Genomic DNA, 12,489 nt, shown 5'->3' with positions numbered 1-12,489 from the left:
AAGATTCCATATTACTGTCAAATGATTTCATTTTCTTCAGAGTTAACAGTTTGATTCCTTAACAACGTGAACTTTTTACACAAAGATTACAGGAACACTTGTTTATTTTTGTTGACTTAGTGTGACATTTTCAAGCTTTTATCTTAACCTAATAAAATTGAGAACTAACAAGGTAATCCATAAATACTGAGGTTTCATCACAGGTGTGTCAATCAAAATGTGAATCCAGCTGATCTGAGGAGAAAGACAATCAGCTGTTATGAACAGCAGCTGTGTTTCCTGCAGGAGGAACTTTTTTAAGCTCCTCTTGTTTGTTGGCTTCTCATTCGGTGTCTGAAAAGATGGGAGCTCAGTCGGTTGTGGCCCTTTGTGTTTTGGCTGTTCTCCTTAGCAAAGGTCTTCTTCTTCTTTCTCTTTCGGCTTTTCCCATCAGGGGTCGCCACAGCGAATCATCCTTTTCCACCTCACTCTATCACTCTATCTCCTTAGCAAAGGTATGTAGGTTTATTGGAAGGAGAATTCACTGCAGATTGAATTTTGTTTTTCATAAACCATCAAAACAAACATTAAAACTGTGTTTCTCCTCAGGTTTAAGCTTGCCAGTTGCTAGAGAAAGCCAGGATACAAACCATAAAAAGATTGGAAGAGGAGCTGGTGAGACTTAATGCTAGCAAAAGTATATACAGAAAAAAATTCTTGAGTGGATGTTTACTACCTTCTTTTCCTCCCCCAAAAGATTTGGCTTTAGAGAACAGCTTTGAAATCCTACAGTCACTGGATTCCAGGTTGGAAAATATGGTTAAAGGTGAGAATTTGTAAAAATCAACAAATGCAAATGTTAAAATAAACTTTCAAGGTCTTAAAAGTAAAAATTTGTTTTGTTAGTACAACTGGAAACCAATGAGGTGGAAGCCCATATAACGCTCAATCAAGACCAGACTGGCGGCAACCAGACTGTGTCCGACGCCGCCAGCAACCAGACTGTGTCCGACGCCGCCAGCAACCAGACTGTGTCCGACGCCGCCAGCAACCAGACTGTGTCCGACGCCGCCAGCAACCAGACTGTGTCCGACGCCGCCAGCAACCAGACTGTGTCCGACGCCGCCAGCAACCAGACTGTGTCCGACGCCGCCAGCAACCAGACTGTGTCCGACGCCGCCAGCAACCAGACTGTGTCCGACGCCGCCAGCAACCAGACTGTGTCCGACGCCGCCAGCAACCAGACTGTGTCCGACGCCGCCAGCAACCAGACTGTGTCCGACGCCGCCAGCAACCAGACTGTGTCCGACGCCGCCAGCAACCAGACTGTGTCCGACGCCGCCAGCAACCAGACTGTGTCCGACGCCGCCAGCAACCAGACTGTGTCCGACGCCGCCAGCAACCAGACTGTGTCCGACGCCGCCAGCAACCAGACTGTGTCCGACGCCGCCAGCAACCAGACTGTGTCCGACGCCGCCAGCAACCAGACTGTGTCCGACGCCGCCAGCAACCAGACTGTGTCCGACGCCGCCAGCAACCAGACTGTGTCCGACGCCGCCAGCAACCAGACTGTGTCCGACGCCGCCAGCAACCAGACTGTGTCCGACGCCGCCAGCAACCAGACTGTGTCCGACGCCGCCAGCAACCAGACTGTGTCCGACGCCGCCAGCAACCAGACTGTGTCCGACGCCGCCAGCAACCAGACTGTGTCCGACGCCGCCAGCAACCAGACTGTGTCCGACGCCGCCAGCAACCAGACTGTGTCCGACGCCGCCAGCAACCAGACTGTGTCCGACGCCGCCAGCGTCGTACTGCCAGAAGACGCCGCCAGCAACCAGACTGTGTCCGACGCCGCCAGCAACCAGACTGTGTCCGACGCCGCCAGCGTCGTACTGCCAGAAGACGCCGCCAGCAACCAGACTGTGTCCTTCAGCCTTCTTCAATAAATGTTTCTTACATCTTAATGAATTTTTGTTTTTCTCACATTTGGGCAGGACCTCAAAAGACAACATTGGCTTCCTCATTATGGCAGGTCACACAGACAGGTTTTAAATTGAATTTAAATTTTAAGGGTCAAATTGATCCCAAGGATAATAGGAGGGTTAAATTGAGTAGATTATATGAAGACTTAAGTTGAATCCCTGGACATTTTGGGAAATCCAATCAACCTTGTAAATACGGTGGTTCCGGGTTACACAGCAGGATGCGTGGCGTGCCTCTCTGCGAATACAACTATCTTCAAATTACTTAAAAAGTGGATTTTATCCAAAAAAGAGAGCTCACAATGCCCCCGAAGAAAACCCAGGAATACGAAGACCTCAAAGTCTCTTGACATTATTCAAGAAACTCTGAAAAGTTTTATGGACAAAGTGTCCGCTAAGCTAACGCCACTTTGGGAAATGATGGAAGAGTTCCGAAGATTGTGGGCTCAAAACGAGCAGCGAGAAAATCGGGTCCATTCTGCAGAAAAGACTTGATGTGGAACAGCAAGTAAGGATGATTGTCATTATCATTGGAGTACCAATCAAGCCCCGAGCGAGGCTAACAGCGGGCGCTAACACTGCTAATGCTAGCGCCAGTGTAGCTAGCAGTGCTAATACGGAGATCGGTGCAGAATCTCTGGTACTCCAAATGGAAACATTTCTCATATCTAAAGGGATTTCCCTGGATCTCGATACCATCGAGACAGGCCACCTGCTCCCCAGGAAGGAGACAGATAAACCAGCAATCTTCATTAGGTTTGTGAATCACAAACACAAGCTAGCTTTGATGACCCAAAGGAAACACTTGAAAGGTTCGGCTGCTTATCTGAACGACCATCTGACCAGAAGGAATGCTGAAATCTCAAAACATTCACCGCTTCTCAGGAAGCGTAAGCAGTTTGAGAACACTTGGGTTAAAAGCTGCAGGATTTACGTCAAACCGATCGGTCCACCGGACCGGGCCTTCCACTCCCTTTCAAGCAACATTTATTGTCTAATTATCCTAAGTTTGATTAGTTACTGTATGAATGTATAACTGATGATTATATTGCTTTTGTGTATTATTTCTACTTAATTGCTTGAAATAAACCAATTCAATTCATTTCAAAATACAGTGATAAAATATTGTTTTTGAATTAATATATTCTCTGTTTAAAAATTGCTGACCATTAAAATCGTTTAATGAAAAATGTTCATTTATGTAAAAATACAAATATTTAGCTGGAAACCACAGGGAATCAAACCCCAACATGCTAAGCATGTGCACCATTACCAGTGTCTTTTGCTTTTTGATCAGACCAAAGGCAAAACCTGAATTTAATTTTGCAGGTGTATTAAGTCATCATCCCATCAAATTATTTAAATAAAAATTAAACTTCCATGTCAAACTTAATCTTTTTGAAGATGTACGGTCCCCAACCACAAGGCTGGTCCGCTGAAGAAATATTCAATACCGTACTCATGAGTCTGAACTATCTTGTATTTTGAAAAATGACCGGAAAAGTCATTTTTTCCCAGTAAAAAACAAAAAAGCAATTAAAACAGGTCATTTTGCTCAGCTTTATGGTTTAATATATGTTTATTTTTGTGTATGTATCCGCCCTGTCGTTTCATTTGAACAATTGATGTACAGTTTCATCTTTGTTTTTTACTGTGTCACCTGTGTTCCGAATGAATAAATAGTGTAAACAAAGGAATGCTGGGAAATTAGCACCGCTTCTGCACCACAAACCAGAATCAAATTTCTAATGAGCTCCTGCTGCTCTGCAGAAAATATGTTTTAAAAAAAAACAGAATTTTCCATTTTGGCTAAAAACTAAACAATCATAATTAAAAGACCACTGGGAAGGATTCTACAGTAGAAAAATATAGTTGGAGTGGGCGTTTGCTTGCTCCACAGCTCTACCAAGTGGACAGAAAATGTACTAGCAATACAGAGAGTTAAAAAACATGATGGGGTCCATTACTTGCGAATCTCATCTCCTCCTCCTGTTTTATTTGTTTTGTTGTCTATCCTTCAGTTTAAGTTCAGCATGGCGACATCTGTGCTAGAGCTGTTGAGGGAGGCTGCAGATGTCTTCCAACAGCAAAACCAGCAGGAAACAGCACGAGACGATCTTCTAAATGTGATTCTTATTTTGCTATGATTACAATTAACTGCCTGTTGGCTCATAACTTTTTTAATCTGTGTGGCCAGTGCTTTATTCTTGGCTGAACTGACCCGGAAGTAGGGTTAGGGTGAGGCTAATACGTACTAACAACATTTATCTATGGATGTAGTTAAAATTTATGCGGACAATACTGCTATGTGCATCTTGGCTGCAAGTAAATATGTGGGAGTAACATCAGCCTTTATTTTGTCTGGACACGACTGGAAACACAAATTCACACGATTGTTTACATGCTTTCTCAGGACTATGTTGAGCAGCATTCTGCACTCAAAAGGAGCCTCCGCCAGCTCAAACACCGTCCCAAAGCCGCTCCTCTGCTCAGAAACACGGTTCTCCTGAGTCCAGCAGCCGGACGGACTGCGGACCAAAGCCTCCTGCAGAACAGAACACCATAACAAAGCACCCTCCCCTGCCTGCAAACACGAAGCTACGAGTCCAGCTGCTCTGCTCATATACATGCTTGGCTCAAGTGGAGCAGCCGGCCGGCCGCACAGAGTGAGCAACTAGTCCACAAACTGCTGTTTTATATGTTTATACGTACATGTAAATTACCAACAAAGTGGTATTGCTTAGTTATTAGGATTTAGGAGCATGGCTGTAAACTTGTCTAATCTTCAGCTACAAAGCCTTTTGAAAAGGTAATGAATTTTATTCCTGCACTTCAACCCCAAAATGTCTTGAAAACAGCAAGTTTTTCAAAATTTAAGGGAATAAACAATAAATTAAAACATCAAAACATTGAAGAAAGCTGATGCTATTGGCACATATTTATATCTGATGGAAATTCATGTTTGCCTCATGTAATACGTGTGGCAAAGTTGCACATGGCTGCATTGTCCACAAGTCTTTCAATTGCGTCTGTGGCAGGATGAATTGGCTCAGATGTAGCGGCGAGGATAATTGCAGGCCGTGGCCTCATGGGTCACTATAAAAAGGCCAAGGCGTCCACTGGTTGCCATGGGTGTCATTTGGCCAACTGGGACCGCCCACTTCCTGGTTGCACACTTCCGGGTAGCTTAAGGTAACATAGCGGTGGTAGCCTGTTTACAGGGGTTTGTTCGCTGGCCTCATGATTCCATACTGTTTTCAACTCCGGATGACCGCTGCCATTAAAACGGAGGTGGATTATAGCCTCTGCAGTTGAGCACGGCATGATCTTATCCCTCCCAGGTGATGAACAGATTCTGGCTGGTAAGCCAACGATGGTCAAGCCCTGCACCTGCCTTTAACTGAAGCCTTTCTTTTATTTTGGCAAATGTTTTTGGATCACCAGAATCTGACTCTCCCGTTCACTGAACAGCTGCTACTTTCCATATATTGAGTTTCTGAACATTTGACTGGCTCAAGCAGTTGGACTACGACAGAGGGTTCCGCCGGGGTGCTCGCCGGCCGCTATAGCCAAAGGACTGTTCATGCCTGGATTCATCCCCGCCGTCTACTAAAACGAAAAAGAAGAAGGGAGATCGGCACCACTGGTTACCCTTGGTTCTTTAGCTGATCTGTGTTTGATGAGTGTTTATGCAGTGTGTGTGTGTGTTTCTTTGTGTTTGGATTTGGTTTTGGGTTGCTGACCAGAGTTCGGGAAACTGCTGGGACCCGCTCTCATAGGATTTTTGTGTGTTTTTTGAAAAATTCTTTATATAAATATTTTTTTTATAACGCCACTAATCCTTCCCTATTTGCCCCCCTCCCCCAGCACTGAGGACCCAGGTGTCAGTCCTGTGCCTAAGATGGAGGCCTTCCTGGTCTGGAGTGACGTGTCCTTGGGTTGAAGGGTTCACATGTGTGTGTGATCTGCGTCACGTGATTGGGGTGATTTTATATTTTTTGTTCTAAGGGAGCCTCCACCTCTCTTAGCCATTCAGGTCCTCAGAACTGAACTTCTGTTATAATTTATGTATTTGGCGTGCATGTATTTTAACAAATCATTTTTAATTGGGTTTAGAATTTTGTAATACATTTTTTTTAACTCTGGTGCCCTTGTTTCCTGCTTTTGCGTGCATCCATCGAAATTCCCTCCAGACCACACGTTGTTGGTTGCACGTATTCAAAATTAAAGTCCCATTAGATGTAACACACCTAGATGTGGGATATTTGTTCTCCACATTTGACCCATCCCCTGGGAGAGCGGTGAGCTGCAGACACAGCAGCGCTCAGGAACCGTTTGGTGTGTTTAACACCATCTCTAAACTTAATCCTAACCTTAACCATTCGTCTGGGTCCGTTTGGCCAAGAAAAAGGTTCAGCACTTGCCACTTGTATTTACGTGCAAATAGTCACTTTCTTGATAATAATATACATTGATGACCCAAACTTGCATGCTAGCACCCACTTTAGCACCCACTTCACACTTCCCAGCCTGATTTCTTTCTATTAAAATGGGATTACTAACCTGCACAAGCTGACTCCTCCCCATCATAAAATATTGCTCCCATCATTTTTGCAGTTGATTGTAAAACATTGCGCCCCTTTTGTGATTCTTTGCGTGCCTGTTTGGACCTTGTCATTACTTTACTCAGCAAGACGGGCAAGACTCAATGCAAGACTCAATGCAGATAGTAATGGCGCATGTGTGTCACGTCGTATATCACGCCAACCCAGTAATATATATCCATGGCGACTGCTTTTATGCCACTGAGCAGCGTCCTGCACCTATAGCAGTATGATTTTATGAGGAAGAGGGCAGTTCTGCTCCAGTCCAAATGGAATTTTTAACCTGTTTTAATCTCTTACCTTTTCAACTGATGTAGTACTTTAAAAGTTTTGAGTAAAAACTAAAAAAGAGAGAATCAAGCTCTTAAAGGTTTGTGGGTGGCTCTGAAAAGAGCCGTTGTGGGTCAGAAAACACCGTTCTGGAGCTGCCATGGGTCTGCTCCCTCTGCTGGAAAGTGGATCATGAAGGAGTTTCTCAGCTGGAGAGCCTCTCTGCTGGTAGCAACCTATTTTATCCCGTGCAGCTGCTCGTCTTCAGTTACCACAGCCTCATCACTGCAGGTTCCTATGGTTCCTGAGGACCTGATGAAGCTGTGCAGAACACTAGAACTTCACACTCTGTTCTGGATCTTCAGTCAGATGTCAATACAGACTCCACTCTCCAGAGACCATCCAGAAGGCATTCTTCACAAGCAGCTGGGCTGGTGCTAGGTGGTAGTTAAAGGTCCACCTCTATCGGGAAAGGAGGCGTCCAGGGTATCACTGCATCGCGTTTTTCTGCAATGGGATGGCCTCATCTGCCACATAGACACGGGGGAAAGTTCCTTTGCCTCAGGGGGCCTTCAGGACAGCATGCTTGCTGTCCACTGCCCCAGAGCAATTAAAAGCCACCAGAAAATAACTAACTAACCTGGCTGCAGGGTGGGGCTCTGGTAACTCTGATTGGAGGGAGTAAGTGAATCTAGTAATGAAAAGATTTTTGTCTGAATCGCCCTTAGTCTGGCCCATCTACCAGGACCAGTTGGAGGTGGAACACCACCCAGCTACCGGCTCCTAGGATCATTCGGGTAGTTGCACCACGTAGAATGCAAAGAAGGGCAGTTAGACTGTCCAATCAAAGAAATCTAGTTCACATCCCTTGCAAGAAGGTTTTGACCAGTCCCAAGGAAACTAATCTCAAACTTGCTGCACTCAATGTCAGATCTTTATGCAACAAATCATTTTTAATCAATAATCTTATCTCTTCTTTTAATCTTGATTTTATGTTTTTAACTGAAACATGGCTTGACAAAAACACAGGAAACATAGTTCTAGTCGAATCAACTCCCCCCAACTACAAACATGAATCGGAAATACGAGAAAATAAAAAGGGTGGAGGCGTTTCTGCACTGTTTAGAGATAATATTGCAACCCGCAGACTATCATTTGGTGTGTTTTCATCATTTGAGTATGTGTCCTTTAAGATTGAGTTAAAACAAACTCCTCCCTTACTCTGCATAGTTATGTACAAACCTCCTCAGCACAGCCAAAGTTTTATTGATGATTTCACTGAAATGCTCTCAGTTGTGTGCACAGACTTTGATGGTCTAGTCATTACAGGTGATTTCAATGTTCATGTTGATAATGTCAATGACAGAAATGCAAAAGAGCTCAATGCTGTCCTTGAAACCTTTGGTCTAATTCAGCATGTGAGTTGCCCCACCCACAGCAGAGGGCACACTCTGGACCTGCTCATCACAAGGGGGGTTACTATTTACAATGTCAGTGTGGTTGATGTCGCCCTCTCTGATCATTTCTGTGTATTCTTTGACCTGTCTGTTGCTCCCAAACCACCGCCTGGCCCTGCAGTTGTCCAAAGGAGACAAATAAATGAGAGCACTAGGGCACAGTTTGTAGAAATGATAAACCCTGAAAACGTCTCTGGTGCCAATGTTGATGAAATGCTGAATTCTGTTACTTCTAGCATCTTGAATGTTCTGGATGCCATTGCCCCTATGAAAGTTCAATTGAGAAAACATAGACAGAAAGCTCCCTGGAGGAATGATGATCTAGTCAGGGCACAGAAACAACAGTGCCGCAGAGCCGAGCGAAAGTGGCGCAAGTCAAAACTCCAGGTTCATTATGGAATATATAAGGCGGAGTTGTACGCTTATAACCAGATCTTATGCAGAACAAGGGAAAGGTACTTCTCTGAAATAATTGGAAGTTGCAGCAGCAACTCTCGTATCCTGTTCACAACAGTTAACAGATTAACTAACCCTCCAACCCAGCTACCAATAGAATTGGTTTGTACACCTAAATGTAATGAGTTTGCTGTATTTTTCAATGACAAGGTTCAGGGCATTAAAAAAGCCATCAACTCCACAACACATATAACTATCGAACGGCCACCTACTCACTCTAAGCTGACTCACTTTATACCTGTCACTGACCAAACTGTCCAAGAGACCATCACCCGTCTGAGCTCGTCTACATGCTGCCTTGATGTGTTACCCACTAGATTTCTAAAGTCTGTCTTGAACAGTGTGTTGCCATCAATTACTCAAATAGTTAACATGTCTCTTCAATCTGGAATATTTCCAGAGGCCTTAAAAACTGCAGTCATTAAACCCCTCCTGAAAAAGAGCGGTCTTGATCCCACTGTACTGAATAATTACAGACCTATCTCTAATCTGCCATTTTTAGGAAAAGTCCTTGAAAAAGTTGTCTACCAACAGCTCACTGACTTTCTCTTATTAAACAATTCGTTTGATGTTTTCCAGTCAGGTTTTAGACCCCATCATAGCACAGAAACTGCTCTTATCAAGGTAACCAATGACATCCGCCTGAACACTGATGATGGAAAAGTCTCTGTCTTAATCCTGCTAGACCTGAGCGCTGCCTTTGATACTGTTGATCATGGGATCCTTTTGCACAGACTCCAAGACTGGGTTGGCATCTCTGGATCTGCCCTAAGTTGGCTCAAGTCTTATCTAGAAGACAGGAAATATTTTGTTGAAATTGGGAGTTGTGTCTCAGACTACATGGGCTTGAATTGTGGTGTGCCCCAGGGATCGATCCTGGGACCCCTTCTGTTCAACCTCTACATGCTGCCACTAGGGCAGTTAATACGCAGTAATAACATATCTTATCACAACTATGCAGATGATACTCAGATCTATGTGTCACTGACAACAGGTGAATATGGGCCGGTGGATTCTCTCAACCACTGCCTCCAACAGATCAGCGCGTGGATGCAGAACAACTTTCTCCAGCTAAACTCAGACAAGACCGAAGTTATTGTTTTTGGCCCACAGAAACAAAGAGAAATTGTCAGCAGCTACCTTCATTCTCTGTCTCTCAAACCCTCAAATCAAGTCAGAAATCTAGGGGTAATCATGGACTCTGACCTGAACTTTAACAGCCATATCAAGTCAGTAACATCAGCGGCATTTTACCACCTGAAAAACATTGCCAAAATCAAAAACATAATCTCAAAGCGAGACCTGGAGATACTTATCCATGCATTTGTCTCCAGTAGGTTAGACTACTGTAACGGCCTGCTCACCGGCCTGTCCAAACGAGCTGTAAAACAGCTTCAGTACATCCAGAATGCTGCTGCTAGAGTCCTGACCAAAACCAGGAAGTATGATCACATTAGTCCTGTGCTCAGGTCTTTGCACTGGCTCCCTGTACCTCAAAGAATAGACTTCAAAGCAGCTCTGCTTGTGTACAAGTCTCTCCATGGCCACGCACCAAAGTACATCTCTGACATGTTAGTGCCATATGAACCATCTCGTACTCTGAGGACCTCAGGGACCGGCCTCCTGTTGATTCCCAGAGTCAGAACTAAACAAGGGGAATCAGCATTTCAATATTCTGCAGCTAAAATCTGGAACAGCCTCCCTGAAGGCGTAAGACAGGCCTCTTCTGTGTTCATGTTCAAATCTAGACTTAAAACATTTCTGTTTAGCCGTGTATATGACTGAAAGGTCCTATCTGCACCTTTCTTTCCTTCCTTTCTTTTTAAATCTTTTTTTTCTTCCTTTTCTTTTAAAGTAAATTTTATGTTGATTATTTCTATGATGTATTGTGATTTTAATGCATTTTTCTGTTTTGTGAAGCAGCTTGAATTACTTTGTGTACGAATTGTGCTATACAAATAAACTTGCCTTGCCTTGCCTTGCAAACCCCTCCACCACTATAAGGTGGCGATTCAGGGAGGGGATATTTATCAGTCACTAGCCAATCACTAACAATTACTGTGGGGAAACCGAAGAACTTGGAGAAAACCCACAGGACTGCCAGGCTTTAATATGGTTCATTATCTATACATCTTACACTGATATTTATGTAAGTATGGATTCATTTTTGTTTGTTTATTATTATTAATTTATGATTATTATTTTATTTTTTATCATTTTATTACTATTAATGTATTATTAGATACTCAATTCGTGTATTTTATTATTTATTTTTTTATTATTATTATTGTTATCATGGCCCACTGTCAGGTTTAGTCGAGGACAGCCAGAAAGCAAACCCAAGAGTAAAGGTTAAATAGTGTTTATTGTCCTGGTCAGAGGGTTGGAGTGATGAGGGAGCGTGGAAACCTCCCGCCAGCAGGGGGAGCAGGACTTGGTAGACTCACAGCCGTGAGAGGAAATGAGCGGACAGAGCTGGGAGGGGGGAGAGAGCCTGGATGCCGGTGATGAAGTTGTAAACACTAGGAGACCTCGGCAGAGGAATCTCCACTTTATAAAGTCAATGGAAAGTCTTTGGCTTACAATGCAAATCCGTGTGGATGGAGAAGGCGAGGAGAAGGCAAGGCGATGGCGATGGCGAGGCGAGGCGGTGGCGTGGCGTGACGTGACGTGACGTGACGGTAGCTTATGATCCGTGCGGATGCGTGGACAGTTTAGCTGGAATGAATCAGAGAAGACTGACGTTCCGGCAATGAGTGCAGCACAGGCGTGGACTTATGAAGGGGCATGACCAGGTGTCCTCCATGGAGCCTGATTGCTCCCACCGGAAGCCTGGCCAAACAAGGTGAGTGCTGCAGCGGACATGACACCCACAGCAGTCACTGACCAAGGACCATATTGTTTTAACAGCCTGTTTGTGTTTAATTCACTTAAAAAAAGTCTTTTTTAGAATCTAGGGAAAGACAGAGCAACCGGAGAGAACCTACTAATGCACAAAGGAACACAAAAACTATTTCTGCACATAGAGAGATTTGTGCAGAAAAAAAAACCACTTCCAGACAACTAACTATCCATCCATCCATCTTCTTCCACTCATATGGGACGGGGTCACAGGGGCAGCAGTGCAGTGGGGTACAGAAATGTTCTGGAGGTCACTGATCAGGCGTTGTGCCACAACCGCTTTTGGTTGAAATTCTCAGCACGTGAGATATTCCCACTGACACACAAACACACTGACACAACTTTATTTGGTAACGCTTTATTTTACGGTACAGTACTTACAGTGTACTTAAGTGGTATTTAGATGGTACTTGTAGTGTAACTACTGGCATTCAGCCAGCATGACTGCTGGCTGAATGTCAGAAGTTGGATTCAAACACGTGCCAGTACGAGACTGCAACGTTAGCGCAGTGCCTTGGACTGCTCATCCATCCCGACATCTTCCTGAACCAACTTTGGAAACTGTGAAACAAAAAAGTCTTATGTGCCACAAGTGCTCGTTTGTTCAGAAAGCAAAGATTGAATTGGGAAAAAGGGCCTTTCTTTTTTACTGACTTGTCAACTACTTGTCAACCATTTTCGGCTCCCGCGCAAAAGACCGGGGTTCAATTCCCTTGACTGGCAGCACTGCTTTCTAGATTAGCTAACAGAATATGCAAAACCATTTGCTGGGAAACCTCGTAACTCCTGCTTGTTCACTGTTGCCATCACAAAAATGGCTGCCATCTTTATAAAAATCAA

General features: G+C 44.2%; 1 protein-coding gene across 2 annotated transcripts; it reads left to right on the top strand.

Annotated features, from left to right (window-relative positions):
* The first annotated feature begins 237 nt into the window (after positions 1–237).
* Positions 238–1,943, top strand: LOC144981480 (uncharacterized). Of its 2 annotated transcripts, none has more exons than XM_078929549.1 (4): positions 238–396; positions 589–654; positions 737–805; positions 886–1,943. In XM_078929549.1, exons 1-4 carry the CDS (start codon positions 342–344, stop codon positions 1,923–1,925), a joined length of 1,230 nt encoding a protein of 409 aa, XP_078785675.1. In that variant the 5' UTR covers positions 238–341; the 3' UTR covers positions 1,926–1,943. The 2 variants fall into 2 exon arrangements, with proteins under 2 accessions (XP_078785675.1, XP_078785676.1); XM_078929550.1 differs by having other exon boundaries at positions 325–494.
* The last annotated feature ends 10,546 nt before the right edge of the window (positions 1,944–12,489 follow it).

The sequence above is a fragment of the Oryzias latipes genome, chromosome 13 (genome assembly GCF_053564925.1).
Source record: "Oryzias latipes strain Hd-rR chromosome 13, Olatipes_Hd-rR_3.1".
NCBI classification, from domain to species: Eukaryota; Metazoa; Chordata; class Actinopteri; order Beloniformes; family Adrianichthyidae; genus Oryzias; species Oryzias latipes.
This window is presented reverse-complemented; position numbering and strand designations above follow the sequence as displayed.